At 37.8% G+C, this 17,722-nt stretch overlaps 2 protein-coding genes across 2 annotated transcripts; one reads left to right on the forward strand and one right to left on the reverse strand.

Moving 5' to 3' along the window:
* The first annotated feature begins 1,818 nt into the window (after positions 1-1,818).
* LOC108862382 (mitogen-activated protein kinase kinase 4) lies at positions 1,819-3,352 on the forward strand. The gene is made up of 2 exons (XM_018636488.2): positions 1,819-1,878; positions 2,254-3,352. The coding sequence occupies exons 1-2, from the start codon at positions 1,819-1,821 to the stop codon at positions 3,187-3,189; spliced, it is 996 nt and encodes a 331-aa protein (XP_018491990.1). The 3' UTR covers positions 3,190-3,352.
* A 301-nt stretch (positions 3,353-3,653) lies between these two features.
* Positions 3,654-6,748, reverse strand: LOC108862381 (4-coumarate--CoA ligase 1). Its single transcript, XM_018636487.2, has 4 exons — positions 5,532-6,748; positions 4,594-5,006; positions 4,163-4,265; positions 3,654-4,018 (listed from the first exon to the last, which is right to left on the reverse strand). Exons 1-4 carry the CDS (start codon positions 6,552-6,554, stop codon positions 3,899-3,901), a joined length of 1,659 nt encoding a protein of 552 aa, XP_018491989.2. The 5' UTR covers positions 6,555-6,748; the 3' UTR covers positions 3,654-3,898.
* Between the last annotated feature and the right edge of the window lie 10,974 nt (positions 6,749-17,722).

The following is a 17,722-nucleotide window of genomic DNA, read 5'->3' on the forward strand; positions in this document are numbered from 1 at the left end:
GCCATATCATCAATTTCATTAACCATGGTCCATGTCATATTTGTTTTGTGAAATTGATTATAGAAAGGACATGTGGCAAAATCATTTCGCAAATATACTATAGAGGATGTGAATGTGAAAATTAAAGAAAATACATAAACTGCTTTTTGTTAAAAATAAATAAAGAAAATGTAACATCCCGAGTTGTGATATACGGAAAGACTTAAGAGAATTGATTTGGCTACCTATGTCACCAAAGTTGATTTATATTTTCCGTCACACATCCGTTTAGAACTCCAGAGTTAAGTGTGCTTGGGCTGGAGTAGTGAAAGGATAGGTGACCTATCGGGAAGTGATTCGCGATACCATGTAAGTGAGGCCAAAGCACGGGGAAAGGTCGGGTGATGATTGCAGGGTCAGTAAACAACGATTTCGAGCCTTGAAAAATTAACGACCGACCGTCGGATGGGATGGGGCCCACGTACCGAGAGAGCGGGCGTGGGTGGCCCATTAGCCGTGGGCGGGTCGGGGCGTTACAAGTGGTATCAGAGCTGGTTAGCCGTCTCAGTTCTGACCTGAAAGGCGTCTTGAGACCTGTCGTGGGCCGCAACGAGGGCATTGCGTTCTTTGAGAGGGGGTGAATTGTAACATCCCGAGTTGTGATATACGGAAAGACTTAAGAGAATTGATTTGGCTACCTATGTCACCAAAGTTGATTTACCTTTTCTGTCACACATCCGTTTAGAACTCCAGAGTTAAGTGTGCTTGGGCTGGAATAGTGAAAGGATGGGTGACCTATCGGAAAGTGATTCGCGATACCGTGTAAGTGAGGCAAAAGCACGGAGAAAGGCCGGGTGGTGATTGCAGGGTCAGTAAACAACGATTTCGAGTCTTGAAAAATTAACGACCGACCGTCGGATGGGATGGGACCCACGTACCGAGAGAGCGGGCGTGGATGGCCCATTAACCGTGGACGGGTCGGGGCGTTACAGAAAATATAGTATGTTTATAATGTTATTGAAACTAGTCACTTTTTCTTTAAATAAAATATATAATCTTTTGATAAAATAGATATATAATTCAAACTATTTGTTTCTAAAATGAAAATATTATTAATTTAGATTTTTTAAAAAAATGGATAGGACCTGGAAACTTCAAGACTGGCTCTGAACATATGACTGATCCAGTAAACGAACATGACTACAGATGGACAAAATTGATGTAATTAGATATTCTTGGGGTCGGTAGCATTGTATGAGAAGACGCAATAATAGATGTAAAAAGGATTTATCGCGAAGATGGATTTTTTGAAGAATTGAGAGGTATTCGAAATTTGCTTTTGGTTCTATTCCTCAAATTTGGACTTCTCAATTGGTGTTTACTATAGACTAGTAATTTATGCTAAACAAAAAAAAAAATCATTTCACTACAACAATAAAATACTCCGTGATATGCTAGGATCAGGAAATTATAATCAAATTTGGCATATTATCTTAAAAACATTTGAGAAGGACATGATTGTAATTGTAGTGTAAACAAAACATGTGGTTTTCAGTGGTTGCGTAAAAGAATTTCTCGAAAATTTGCAAATTTTCTAACGCTCATTTTCTAGTGTCCTCTATCAATTTATTTCGACGAACCTTCATTATTCTCTTTTTGATCGCTCTCTCCTGCTACGAAGAACGATTCAAACCCTGCCAAACCCTACAAGACGACAACGAGACCAATATGAATAAGACTTGTTCCTAACTACGTAACCATAACTCCAAACCGACCTTTGAAGTTCATTTAACCCCAGCAGAAGCCAAACCAATCTAACAAGCTTCTGATCCCAAACCGATGAAACCGCCGCCAGACGTAACCCCCCCGGTTAACAACCGTCCTCGCCGCTGTCTAGACCTCTCTATTAGTGATGGGTCTAACTCACACCCAAAAGCTAGCTCAAGAGTGGAGGATTGCCCAAGGACACCATGTTTAAACGATGTGGGACATCTAATAGCCCCTCTCGAGATGTGGGTGGGAAACGGTCCAACGGATACAGTCCAAGCCCAACATCTCGGACATACCACAGCAAGATGGACCATTTTTATAGGCTACATAGGTAGACAACTATTTATATGAGAAATCATCTGCTGGACTTTCACCATGGGCTCCGATACCATATTAGTGATGGGCCTAACTCACACCCAAAAACTAGCTCAAGAGTGGAGGATTGCCCAAATACATATATATTGCCCAAGGACACCATGTTTAAACGATGTGGGACATCTAATACTCTCCTTACCTCTTCCTCACCGCGACGTCTCCCTCGCCGTACCTCTCCCCCTCCCGCCAACTTCCACCGCCTCAGAGCCCAAAAGCTACTCAGACCTAGCACGTGGCAACCGTATCGGAAGCGGAGCAGGAGGAACTGTTTACAGAGTTGTCCACCGTCCAACCTCTCGCGTATACGCGCTCAAGATAATCAACGGTAACCACGACGACACTGTCCGTCTCCAAATCTGCAGAGAGATCAAGATTCTCCGTGACGTGAACCACCCCAACGTGGTGAAATGCCACGAGATGTTCGACCGTAACGGAGAGATCCAGGTCTTGCTCGAGTTCATGGACCAAGGATCTTTACAAGGTGCTCGCGTCTCGGACGAGCAGGAGTTATCCGACCTCTCGCGTCAGATATTAAACGGTTTGGCTTACCTTCACGGACGTCATATAGTCCATAGAGACATAAAGCCTTCGAATCTACTTAAAAGCTCCGACGGTAACGTCAAGATTGCTGATTTTGGGGTGAGCAGGGTCTTGGCTCAGACCCTGTCTCCGTGTAAGTCCTCCGTTGGGACCATTGCTTACATGAGTCCCGAGAGGATCAACACGGATTTGAATCAGGGGATGTACGATGGCTGTGCTGGTGATATTTGGAGCTTTGGTGTTAGTGTTCTTGAGTTTTTCTTGGGGAGGTTTCCTTTCAATGTGAGTAGGCTAGGTGATTGGGCGAGTCTTATGTGTGCTATCTGTATGTGGCAGCCGCCTCAAGCTCCCGCCACCGCGTCTCCCGAGTTTAGACACTTTGTTTCGTGTTGTTTGCAGAGAGAACCGGCGAGGAGGCAAACTGCTGTTCAGCTTTTGCAACATCCTTTTCTGCGTAGTGGAGCGAGTCAGAGTCGGAACAGGTCTTCTGGGAATCTACATCAACTAATGCCTCCTCCACACTAAAGTTTTAGTTTTGTCTGATAATAATAATGTTTCTACACTAAAGATTGATTATGTCTTGTTGTTTAGACAAACTATGGTATTGTCTTGTACTTGGCTGAAAGAAAAGCTTATTGTTTTTTTTTTTGTAACTTAGAAAAGCGTATTGTTGGAATCACTTTGTACTCATGATGGTTTATTTCACCAAGTACTTCATCAGTAGGACAGTCAAACGTGCATCTCTTGACCAATCATTTGATCCCTAGTCCTACTACCATCTCTCTGTCTTTTTTGTACTCTGCATTCTAAGCTTAACTAGCTTAGCTTAGCTTAGAGCATCTCCAATAAGGGTTCTAGCATTGGAGTTTTTAAAATACATATAATGTGTATGTATATAATAATATTTAATTTTACGAAAAATACCAAGGAGGCGCTCTTATAATTGTTTTTTGCAAAGATACTAATGAGCTTCATGAAATGTTGAGAAAAGTTGCATAATCCGGGTGATTTATTTTATGAAAAAGGTCGGCTGGTTTTCTCCAGCACAAGTTACATGAAACCCAAAAAGAGAAACCACCTTTCATTAAAAAAGGCTCAGTACATGAATCAAAGATAACAACAAGAAACAAACAAAAGCAAACAGACATTGGTTGATCCGTATGAGTTCTTCTTCTTCCTTCGTCACACACACTTGTATGTATATACACAATGAAACATATTTGCTTTTAATTCATTAGTTCACCAACCCATTTGCTAGTTTTGCCCTCAAATCTTTCCTCAATATCTTCCCTGATGGAGCTTTAGGTATGGACTCAGTGAAGAACACTTTGTTGATTCTCTTGTAAAACACAACCTGTGTGATCCAAACAGATAAACACAAACATTTTGCATTAACTAAAGTGATTCAATACTTTCTCATGCAATAACCAAAATCAACATCAAGAACTTAAAATTCATGGGATGATCAAAATAAAAAAACCGTAAATTCATTTTTTACCTGTTTCGCCACAAATTGTTTCACTTCATCTTCTGATAACTCTGAATCCTTGGATTTCACAACAAACGCAACGGGAACTTCACCAGCAGCCTCTTCTTTCATACTTTTCAATTCAAACGGAACAAAACAAAAGAAAGTAAGTCTTAGAATCTAACAAGTGACAAGAAAGGACGTTGTCGTTGACCGTAGGCGCCAACAAACCAAAAACATGTTCGTTTCATATCATTGATAGAATGCTTGAGTGACACGTTTCTTGACTAAAGGACAAAAGCTTCAACGTTTTTAAAATCTTGGGTTAGCGTTTTGTTTTTTTTGTTAAAGTCTGTCACTTAACAACCACTAGGAAACAAACAATGATTCTTCCTAAACGTGCTGCTTGTGCAACAAAAAGATCCAAATAAGAAGATAGGGTTAAGTTTTTTTGTGCTTACCCGACGACGGCGACATCGGTGATATCCTGATGACCGATGAGGAGAGCCTCTAGCTCAGCGGGAGCCACTTGAAAACCTTTGTACTTGATAATCTCTTTCAATCTATCGACAATGAAAAGCTCGTCATCGTCATCGATCAACCCGATATCTCCCGTGTGAAGCCAACCTTCTTTGTCTATGGTCTCTGCTGTAGCCTCCGGGTTGTTGAGGTAACCTTTCATGATCTGTTGACCACGGATGCAAATCTCTCCAGGTTTGTTTTTGGAAAGTGAGTCTCCGGTGTCTGGATCGATGATCTTCATCTCGGCGTTTCTAACCACCGTACCACAAGCTCCTGACTTCACCGGAAACGGCTCTTTTGCGAACCCTAACGACATTGCTAGCACCGGACCTGCTTCCGTCATTCCGTATCCCTGATCACATAAACATTTTTATAAATAAATTAAAAACATCTTAAAAATACATAAAAATAATCGAGATTATTGATCATTTAATTTTACATCTAGCATTTTTGCAAAACGATTGACGAATATAATAAATGTAAATCTGCATTTATGTAGTTTTCGGTTACATCAAGTTTTTAATTGTTAGAAGTTGTCACTCTTCAAGTTTTCATACATTTTCTTGATTTTGTCAGCAAATAAGTAATCTAAATAATTAAATCATTTGAACACTTTCTTGCTTAGATTGAAGATAAGACAATATTTTTTTGTTTCTTATGTAGAATTAAGATGAATATTCATACTAAATTACCATGATTTACTAGCAAATAAATATATGTTTTTGTTGCTCTACACTGTTTCATAATCTTGTATGCTTAATTGATAATGTGATATTCCATTTCATTCCATATATTAATTCTGACCTTGTAATAACTTATGATTGCGTATTCCCGAATAAACAAACAAATCCAGACACAAACAAACACAAACACATACCTGTCCGAGTTTGGCGTTAGGAAACTTGGCACTGACGGCATCTTCAATCTCCTTACCAAGCGGAGCAGCACCAGATTTCATAACCCTAACCGAGCTCAAGTCATACTTCTCCGTCTCCTGCGACTTCGCAATCGCCAACACGACCGGCGGAACCATCGGAGCCACCGTCACTTTACACCTCTGCATCAACTCCAGAAGCAGATTAATCTCGAACTTGGGCATGATCAGGATGGACGCGCCAACTCTGAGCCCACACAGCATGATCGAGTTCAGAGCATAGATATGGAACATGGGCAAGACACAGAGTATGACGTCGTCGCTGTGGAAGTAGAGGTTCGGGTTCTCTCCGTCGACCTGCTGGGCGACGCTCGTGACCAGCCCCTTGTGGGTCAGCATCACTCCTTTGGGCAGACCCGTCGTGCCGGAGGAGTAAGGAAGCGCCACCACGTCGTCGGAAGATATTTCCACGGCGTCGATCTCCTCCGTCGACTGGGTCAACTCGGTGAACCGGAGGCAGCCCTCCGGGATCGGGGAAGGCTCCTCGTCGGTGCATACGACCACGACGCCGTCGTTTTGGAGGTCCTTGATTTTGTCGACGTAGCGAGACTCGGTGACGATGAGCTTCGAGTTCGAGGCTTTGGCCTGTTTCGCGATCTCCGCCGGGGTGAAAAACGGGTTAGCGGCGGTCGCGGTGGCGCCGCGGAAGGAGGCGGCGAGGAAAGAGAGGACGAACTCGGGGCAGTTCGAGAGGAGGATCATCACGACGTCGTTTCGTTCGACGCCGAGTTTTTGAAAACCGGCGGCGATCCGACGGGATGCCACGTGGACGTCGGAGTAAGTGTACACGCGGCCGGTGGGACCGTTGATTAGGCAAGGCTTGGAGGCGAACTCGGAGATGCTTTGGAAGATGTATTCGTGGAGGGGGAGGTGGTTCGGGATGTATATATCCGGAAGCTTTGATCGGAAGATGACGTCACTGTTGTTGCTGCTCTGTTTCTGCATGGTGTCTTCTTGTGGAGCCATTCCAATTTTTGAGACGATCTAACTCTTTGGGTTTGCTTTTCAAAGCTTTGGAGAAGGTTTGGTTTTGTGATTGTGTGTTTTAGGCTTTGGCCTGAAGGAAACAGGAGCTGTCTCGGAGGAGATCATATAGGGACTTCACCGGAGGAGAACTCTGGGGGTTGGTGAAAAGGGTAATATTGTAATTTTAAGGTTTTAAGGGTACTGTTGTCATTACGTCGAGAGTAGTATGGGCTCTCACTTCTGAATTTTTCACGTCGCGTTTGGTAAGCTGCATTTTTATTGCTGAAAAACACGTATTTATGAAAAAGTCATTAATATATCGTATTGTTACATGATTTTATGCGGGTTAAACATATCCATTCAGTAAACCCGTTGGGTATATTTACGAAATTAGAAATAAATCATTATCTTTCAGGAAAAAAATATTGCAAAAAGTAAGATTTTTGCCACTTTGGATATGTGTAATGAATGTATACTACTTTGATATAAATCTTTGTATATATTTTGACTTTTTGAGTATTGTGTCTTTAACAGCAGATGTTATCTACTTTGTTCTATAAAGGAAATATAAACATTACCAAGAAACATATATGAACTCTTGACCTTCGTCATATATGAAATCAAAGCCATTAATTCGAATCTGGAAATCAATCAATTCAACTAAAGAAGAACTTATGGGTTGGAAATAGGAAGCATATGAAAGACAGGGGTGTGACTGGAAATAAAGGAAATGGGTTTGGTGAAAGAAGAGTGGGTTGGTGAAGAAAGCGAAATAGATATTGATTGGGCTTTGGTGGGAGAGTGGGCCCATGTTTTGACGATAAAACCAAACCTACAGTCAAAGTAAAATGAAAAATAAAATATGTCGATAATTTTCACCAACCCCACCTATCTTAATATATATTATATAAATATACCAAATATAAGCAAATTATTATGTTTTTAATCAAATTATTATGTTCTCTCTCCAAATATATGGACATTATTAGTTTTTCTTCACCAAACAGTAACACATCCTTTCTTAGTGATATTTTCTTCCTTTTTTGTATATGAGGTCTTGGATTAGAAGTGGGTTAGTGGATTGGATTTATACCTTTGATATTCAATTCTAAAACATATTAAAATTCATTAGTTTTATTTTATTCACTACCAACAACTTCAAGAGTCTAATAGACATATATTATGTTTATAACGTCAAATGCAAGTTTATATGCTGAATAGATTTCTAACATGATTTAACTATTACGTTGACAATTTTGCAAAATGATGACTTGTACACATTACAAAATTGGTAGGAATAACAGTATGACTCAGTTTGATTTTAAGATAGAATCAGCAACAATCGAATAGATACAGAGAGAAGGTCAATTGACCACACATTTCACTTCCTCTTTGCATTGATATCAGCACTAGAATTTGATATGCATTTTCAAAGTGCAAAATATAATTATTTTTTGTTCATAAAATTTCGTTAGTTCATAATAAAAACAAAATAATCTCTTTGTTCAACCTGTTTCTACTTGATAAATATTTTGTATTATATTCGATGAAATAACCCAGTAAAACGGTAATTGTAAAAGTTCCACTCATTAATCATAAGTTGGTTTAGAAAACTCAATTTTATTTAAAGTTTTTAAATATTAATTTAAAATAATTAAAATTTATTAGTTAGGATTCTGTAAGACTACAGTTTTGTAATCATATATATTTAGCAGATATATGTAATATCAATTTAGGAAAAAATACATTTAATTTTTTAAAATATCATATACAATTAATACATGTATTGCTATGTAACATTGAAGGTATAAATAAGTTAAAAATAACATAGAAGGTATAAACTCTCTGTTTTGTAGTTGTAACAAGTTTATGGTTTAGAATTATGTTTTTGTGGTTTAACTTCTAAGGTATATGTAGTTAGGAATTTTTTTTGGCTGTAACCAAACATCTAGACAATTATAGTATAGGGTATGTTGATTTTGTGGCATTAGTAAAGTTATATCAATGCTGCTGCTGCAATGTGGTGATTTGTTGGACTTTATTTCATTGCTTTAACTTTATTTATTTTTAAATCACTAAATTTTATCAATCATGTTGTAGCTTTATTTTTAGTAGTTAAAGCCTACATCAAGTTTCTATAATTTTTTACCAATCCTGTTTTAGTTTTATTTTTAAAGTTACAGCAAAAAAATTAAAACAATTTTTTTCTTATGTATTTCAGGTATAAAACCTAAAGGCTAAAGCTTTCTTTTATAGGCTGTAGAATATGTAAAATAAGAATACTATCTATAATATCAAATAAATTAGATAATCATAATTAAAACATCTTTAAATATTTAGTTATTAATTTTGGGTGTTTTAAAATTATAGAAATATTTTAAATAACATCGTTATTGTTTACATATCACATTTTAAATAACAGTAATTTGGTAGTTTATTAAAAAATATTAATATAAATTCTTTAACTGTTAAAAAATAATTATTTTATATATACATTACATATCTCACATATTTTATTTTAAAATATGTACAGTCTATAACTTATAGCTACAACAAATTTAATTACAACAAAAGTCTCTGCAAAAAAAAATCTACAGCAACAACTTTACAGCTACAACCAATTTACCTACAGCTAAACTTGTACAGCTAAATTTTTAAAACTACAGTCGAACCAATCATCAACAATATCATTGGAAAATAAAATAATCCACTCCTATTGGTTGAATACATGGTGAAATATATTCAAAAATAAAAAATGGCATGATACTGTAATTATGATAGAAAATCAAAGGCAAAATTCTATAAATGATTCTGCTGTATAGATTTTCTTCAGAAATGACAATTATCCCTAATAGTATGTAGTATAAGATCTCAAGAACACAAACAACGCAGGAACTCAAACTCTTATTAATAACTCTTATTAATAACTCTTAAGGAAACTCCACAAAACCTTAAGCTTCACAACACAATAACTCACACATAAGATCATCTCATGACCTCTTCTTTTATACTACTCGTAAATCTCCTAAACTCATTAGGAGTTATCTAGTTATCCTAAACTCATTAGGACTTATCTCTAACTTATAAGTTTCCCAAAACACTTTAGATAAACACAACACAAATAGGAAACTTATGACTCAAATTATCTTCAAGCTTATCCAACATTCTCCCTCCTAAGCTTGAAACCTTCTTGTGACAACTCTTGCATTCCAATGTAGTCTCTCATCTCTCTGAACTTTACTCTTCCCAATGCCTTAGTGAGTATATCCGCCTTTTGCTCAGTGCCCGGTATATGCTTGACTTCTATGATCTCTCTTTCAACACATTCTCTTATAAAATGATACCTAGAGTGGATGTGCTTACTTCTTCCATGAAAGACTGGATTTTTAGTCAAGGCAATGGCAGATTGATTGTCGATAAAGATAGTGATCTTCTCCCTTTCCTGACCTGTGATTTCACTCATCAAATCTCTCAACCAGATCGCTTACCTCGCGGCCTCCGTACCTGCCATGAACTCGGCTTCACAGCTTGATAACGCAACGGTGTCTTGCTTCTGTGAGCACCAAGTTATAGGACTCTTTCCTAGATAAAAAATGTGTCCAGTTGTGCTTCTCCCGTCGTCTGGATCAACATTAAAGCTGCTGTCACTATAGCCGACTAACCTTGGTGCCTTCGTACTTCGCTCAAAGACCAGACCATAACCTGTACTTCCTTGAAGATATCGTAGACACTGTTTTAAGGCAGCGCCGTGTGACTCTCTTGGACTATGCATATAGCGACTCAGTACTCCTACTGCAAAAGACAGATCAGGTCTCGTGTGTAGTAAATACCTCAAGCATCCAATGCTCCTTCTATACTCTGTTGCGTCTATCTCCCTCTCTTCCTCTGCTTTGCTTAAGACAAGACCGAACTCCATCGGAGCTAGAACCGGATTACACTTCGCCAGTCCTGCATTCTCCACAATTCTCTTGGCGTAACGACTCTGATTGAGCATAATCCCTCCATCATATTGAACGACTTCCATCCCCAAATAGTAAGTTAATATACCGAGGTCGCTCATATCAAACTTGCTCGCCATACGCTTCTTGAATTCATTGATAAGCTTCTTACTAGTTCCTGTTACAAGCAGGTCGTCAACATAAACTGCAACTACAAGTAGCTCACCTCGTATGTTCTTTCGGTAAACCGAAGGTTCTTTCGTGCACTTGTTGAACTCAAGCTCAAGGAGGATCTGATTAAGCTTATTATTCCAAGTTCTAGGAGCTTGTCTCAGACCATATAGAGCTTTATTTAACTTATAAACCTTCTTCTCATATCATGTCTTCTCAAAACCCTCTGGTTGACTTACATATACGATCTCCTTTAGTTCTCCGTGTAAGAACGCCGTCTTTACATCGAGATGATGTATCTCCCATCCATTAGCTGCAGCCAAGTTGATAAGTAACCTTATTGTTTCGAGTCTTGCAACTGGTGCAAAGACTTCTTCGAAGTCAACTCCATACTGTTGTACATAACCTTTAGCTACTAATCTGGCTTTGAACTTGTTAATGCTTCCGTCGGCATTTCGTTTCAACTTAAACACCCACTTTAGGCCTATTGGTTTGACACCAACCGGAAGATCAACTAAATCCCACGTTCTATTCTTCTCGATTGATTCTATTTCATCCTCACATGCTCTTGTCCACTCTTTAGATCCCTTTGCCTCTGCAAAGTTTCTTGGTTCATCATTAAGAAAGAGTAGTACTTCATCTCCAAGCTCCTCTGCCATCAGGATATAGTCGTCTAGGTGTTTTGGTGGGTGGCTCTGTCTCTCGGATCGTCTAAGAGACACGACTTCATCTTCATTTGTTATTGCCTCACCACTATTCGTACCCTCATTAGACGTACTTGCTTCCCCTGTTTCCTCTGTTTTCACAACCTTCTGTGATAGAGTCTCGTCTTCTCCATTAACCTCGAACTCGAGGCCTGTGACTACAAAGCCTGCATCACTCTCTTTATCTCCTTCTTGTTTACTCCAATTCCAGCCCTTTTCTTCATCAAAGACAACGTCTCTACTTACAACAACTCTCCGTGTGTCTGGATCATACAGTCGATATGCTTTTGATCCAGGTTCAGTACCAAGATGTACTAACATACGGGCTCGATCATCAAGTTTCTTTAAGTGTATTCCTTCTATCTTCGCGTATCCCACGCATCCAAACACTCGAACATGGCTTATATTTGGTTTCTTACCTCGAAGCATCTCATATGGTGTCTTATCTCCCAAAGCTCTAGTAGCTACTCTGTTTATGAGGTAAGTAGCATGTCTTATAGCCTCTGCCCAAAGGTAGTTAGGCATCGACATATGTTTCAACAGACTCCTTGTCATCTTCATGAGAGTTCTGTTCCGACGCTCAACCACGCCGTTTTGTTGAGGTGTGTAAGGGGCTGTAAGATGTCTCCTTATCCTTGCGCCTTCACAGTAGCTATCAAACTCATGGCTAACAAACTCTCCTCCTCTGTCAGTTCGCAAGGTCTGAATCTTCTCGCCGGTTTCTTTTTCAATCACGTTTCTCAAGCTTTTGAACTTCGTAAAAGCTTCACTCTTCTCTTTAAGCAATATCACCCACATATACCTTGTATAATCATCAATCACCACGAATATGTAACGATTTCCAGCTTGCGTCATTGGTGTTATAGGACCGCAAAGGTCTCCATGAAGTAGTTCCAGTGCCTTTGTAGCTCTAAACGTAGTGGCTTTGGGGAATACTCTTCTTGCTTGTTTTCCAAGCATACAAGAACCACACACTTTCTTCTCGATAACACAAGCTTTTGGGATTCCTTTCACCAGTTCCTTATCCATCATGTTGCGTATTGTCTCCGTATTTATGTGCCCCAATCTCTCATGCCATTTACTTGCCTCGGTTTCTGCTTTTGAATAAAGACATGTTCCTTCTTTTATCCCCATACGTACTTTATACAGTCTGTTTCTTGATCTTTTGGTTGTCACTAGAAGCTTTCCTGCTTGATCATGCATTGTTAGTGATTCTCCTCTTAGCCTTATGTCACATCCAGCCTCTGTTGCCTGCCCCAAACTAATAATATTGCTTTTTAGCTCCGGTATAAAGTACACGTCCGTCATCTTTCTTGCGTTTCCGTTCATATCAGTGAAAGAGATTGTGCCTTTTCCCTTGATATCTATTAGAGAATCATCTCCAAAACGCACTTTACCTGAGATTGTTTTATCAAGCCGAGAGAAATACCTTATATCTCCTGTCATATGATTTGACGCTCCATTGTCAAGGTACCAAGTATTTTCTCCTCTCTTATCTGCTATGTACTTCTCTGGCAGTACCTTCTTCTCGTTTAAGAACACAATTTCATGCATCAAGAGCTCATCAGCCTCTTGTGTATCTGTAACCTCTGTTTCTACCGTCTCTTGTAGTTTCAGCAAGAGCTCCGGACATTGTGCCACAAAGTGGCCAACCTTATCACAACGGAAACAGGTTATATGCGACGCATCTCTGCTCTCATCTCTTCCTCCATTATAGCTTCTTCCTCCATTATAGCGACCACGTCCTCTTGCTCTGTAAAAGGATCGTCCACGTCCTCTACCTCTATATGAGTTGTTGTAGTCTCGATTTCCTCCATCAGAGTAGCTACGAGCAGATTGATCACCTTGATGCCTCGATGATTGTCCTTCATTATTTGTCCACAAAAGCTTCCCTTTATCCTCTTCTTCTTGATTTTCAGCCCGGAGTCTTCCTTCATATACTTTTAACCTCCCAAGTATATCTTCAAAACTCGTTGTCTTGAGGTCTAGAACTTGTTCTAGAGTTGCCACAATTTGTATGTACTTCTTACTAGGAAGACTCATAAGAAACTTTTTGACAAGTTTCACTTCTTCGATTACTACTCCTAGTGAAGCGGATTGTGATGCTAACTCAGCTAACTTTCCTCCAAAATCATCAATACTATCTGTTTCTTTCATCCTCAGCCGATCAAACTCCATCGTCAATGTTTGAAGTCTTGCTTCTTTGACTCGTTCTGCGCCAATATGACGAGTCTTAATAGCCTCCCATATTTTCTTTGCTGACTCAAGCTCTCCAACCTGCAACGCAAGACTCTCAGGAATAGACTGCAGTAGCAGTGCAAACGCTAAGTCATTCTTCTTGGCCTTAACTTCACCCGTTGTCTCAATTGCTTCCCATGCTTCATGAACCTTTAGGGCTGCCTTCATCTTCATGGCCCACACAGTATAATTTGTAGCATTGAGCATGGGACACTTTACAGATGACCCTCCGCCATCTTTAGTTTTCTCAGTAGTTGGTATGATATCCATAGCTCTGATACCACAATGTAGTATAAGATCTCAAGAACACAAACAACGCAGGAACTCAAACTCTTATTAATAACTCTTATTAATAACTCTTAAGGAAACTCCACAAAACCTTAAGCTTCACAACACAATAACTCACACATAAGATCATCTCATGACCTCTTCTTTTATACTATTCGTAAATCTCCTAAACTCATTAGGAGTTATCTAGTTATCCTAAACTCATTAGGACTTATCTCTAACTTATAAGTTTCCCAAAACACTTTAGATAAACACAACACAAATAGGAAACTTATGACTCAAGTTATCTTCAAGCTTATCCAACATAGTATATGGGGAGAAACCAGTCAGCTCATCAGTTATTAATAGGCACTTTTGAGCAAGCACATTTTTCATTTTGGTTTAACCAAAACCGCCATTTTCAGTAATGTATTCAATACCTAAGATTTTCAGTGTGTCATATCTCTTTTCCAAATGATAAGGTTAGGCAAAAAGTATAAAATATTTTAATCAACGTTTTAACAAAATGTGAATAATGTGTTGGATAGTTTCCTACAAAACATGCAAAAGAAAGATTGGAGAATATTTCTCTCTGTTTGTTTCTTATAAGCCTAACCTAACTAGAAATCTCGAAACAAAACAGATATTGTTGGTAATGGGCATAACAGTCAGTTAAAAGTCCGCACTAAACAAATTATGCATGAACCGTGCATGTGGGTTTCGCTGAGTCATGTTTTTAAAGGTGAAAGTATTATTTTTTTTTGTGAAAACAAAAATATTACTTTTCAATTAGTTTTCATCCATGTATCTTATGAAGTCCTCGGTGCACAAAAAAAAACTTATGAAATCCTCTCACAATCAAATCTGATGTGTTAGTATTGCTCAGTGTCAACCAGTGTTTTAACTTGAAATTTGATCCGGACCCGCAGTTGAACCGGTAAATCCGGTGATCTAAGATGAATTCGGTTTGCATTTTGTGAAAAACTAATATTTAAAAATCTAATAAAATTTGCAAAAATCCACTAAAAATCGGAATCAGGTTACCAATTAAACCAATAAATAACTTTAATATATTATTTTTTATAATTTTATTTGAAAAAATGAAGTGAGCAATGATTTTTTTTTCCTCGAAACGATTATATTGATTCAACCAAATGATTACACAAGAACTTAAGCCGGCGAGACACAAGAAAATCTCCCGGAAACTAAGCCAACGGATTAAAGACCAATCCTTGGAGCCATACGCCGACGGACAACAACCAAGACCCCGGAAACTAGACAAACACTTACTAAAAGCTAAAATTTTACAGACAACAATTAGGGATCTTTCAATACAAAACACTGAGAAAAGAGGAGATTGAACAAGATTAGAAGGATAGAAGAAATTAATCACCAAGGATCGAACTTTATTAGGATGTCCAAGCCCTCACACCTTATTCTGCTCCAAACCACTGCATACCACTTAGGAGACATGGGTAGGAAACTTGACACAGCCACGGACGACGCAGAGAGGAGACCGGTTTTTCTGGCGCCTCCAACGATCTGATGAGAGAAGGCCAAAGGCCCAAATCCTTTAAACAAAGCCGGATAACTTGCATGCAAGCACATACAAACGATCACCACTGTGAAAGACCCGTCGCTCCGCAATCAAGGATGAAACACTCCTTCTAATCCCGACATCAACACTTACAGCGTGAACCAGGAAGAACATAGGAAATCAAAATCAAAGAGAACTGAGACAAAGGCGAAGGTAACACAAAAGATCAACTAAACAGAACAAGCACCAAAACGCCAAGGCCACAAAACTCAAACGACAAGATTTCAGAACTAGATCCCAAAATTGAATCTGAAAAACACTAGCTAACCACCAAAAAGATTAAACAAAGACTAGAAAGCGAGAAAAAAGTAAAACACGAGCACCAACCGACGCCTTGGCTGAGAAAGCCACCGACGTCGGTCGGAGAAGCCAAAAACGCGAAGAAGAAACCCAAAAAAAAAAGAGAGAAAGAAGAGAGAAGCGAGAGTTTTTTTTGGAATAATCCTGAAGTGAGCAATGATAGAAAGAATAAAATTTAATTGAATTAGTTTGGTGTTAGTTTATTTTTGTTATATATAATTTAGTAATGATGTTTTACTTTGGTTTATTTTAGATTTGAAACTTAATTTTATTATTCACATTAAATATTTAAATATTTATTAAATTTTAAGTCTTGATATTTTTTGTTAGATGTCATAATTTTTAACTCGTTATAAAAAAGTTTTAGATTGTCTAAACTATTTTTTTGATATTTTGTATGTTAAATGAAAATAAAAATATAAAAACTAAGTTAAGTATTTTCTAAATATCCAAACTATTATTTTATATTTTATAAAACATTTAGAAAATACTTAAATTTAGTTTCTATATACTTATTTTCATAGATAATATATTATTATATGATAAAACTAATTTAATTATTAATCCGTAGTTCATCCGCAATCAAAGTCAATCTGATGACCGGTGACCCAACCATAACGTAATCTGGTTTAGTGTCCAAATCAGGTTTAAAAACATTGGTTCTAACCAAAATATGAAATCAAGGCAAAGAAACATTATGGCTCTTCAGCTACACCACTTATCAAGAGTCTACAAAAGATAGTTCATTAAACCTTGATTTTCAGATCTCATTTTCTTTTCAATTAATTGAAAATCATTAGGAAAACATTTTTTTTACCTCTTTTTTTATTTCACTTCATTAAGGAATGATTGGGTAATTTCATCCTCGGATTAAGTTACAAAAAGAAAAAATTTCATCCTCGGATCTAGTTTAAGAGAATGCCTTTTTCTCTTAATCAACCAACATCAGTACACTATTCATACATATCTACAATAGCAGTGGCGGAATCATCCACGTGTTTTACTAGGATTTTATCAATTTCGTCCATATCTTATAAGGGTCACATAAATTGTATTTGCAATGTTTCACTAAATTTGTTCAAAACAAAAGAAAAATCATCAGAATTCATAGGGATCACATCACCCCTCCTCTACCCAATTGTGTAATCAGATTAACCATAAAATATATTCCCTCCGTATAAATATAAACAGAGTTTCAAGGTTTTTATTTTGTTTCAAAATAAGTGATGTTTTCAGTAATTTAGATAAAATTTAATGTCATTTTAAATCTGTGACCAATTACAAAATAATATATTTTTAATGGGTTGAAATAATATAATTTATTGATATTTTTATACAACCAAGATAAATCACATTAAAATTTGTATTTTTTAATCCATATAAAAAAATTTAAAATCCACTTAAAATGATACATTGGCAATATTTATCAACAACCTTCACTCGCTTGAGAACCACCAATCGAATAAGGCCAATGCGTCATAGTTCAAAATTATTACTAGATACTGACTATTTAGACCATGTGCAACGGGGGATCACCCCGAGTCCAACTATGCTAATGGTCCCCATGGTTTAATTAAAAAAATAATATAAAGCTTAGCATAGTGAAGGATTGGTCCGTAATTAGGTGGTTTACGGACTCGATCCTTGTGGTTTACGGACTCGGGAAAAATGCACGTGTCCGATTGTGAGTGGACCGAGTCGGTTTTGTGTTTTGTAAGGGGTAAAGTGATTTGGTCATTTCGACCGAAGCAAAGAAAAAAAAATTCTTCTCCTCTCTCGACGGCGATTCATCGATTCATCTCTCTCGGATCGTCAAGGTAAATAGAAAGTGCTTCTTGTAGATTAATCGATGTAGATTAGTTTGTGTTTGGTTTACGGTTCTAATTACGGTTCTTCTTGTTTGTTTTCCTCTCAATCTAGGGTTTGGTTTTGTTTATTCAATGGATTTGAAAA

Source organism: Raphanus sativus, chromosome 5, assembly GCF_000801105.2.
Source record: "Raphanus sativus cultivar WK10039 chromosome 5, ASM80110v3, whole genome shotgun sequence".
Classification (NCBI taxonomy): domain Eukaryota; kingdom Viridiplantae; phylum Streptophyta; class Magnoliopsida; order Brassicales; family Brassicaceae; genus Raphanus; species Raphanus sativus.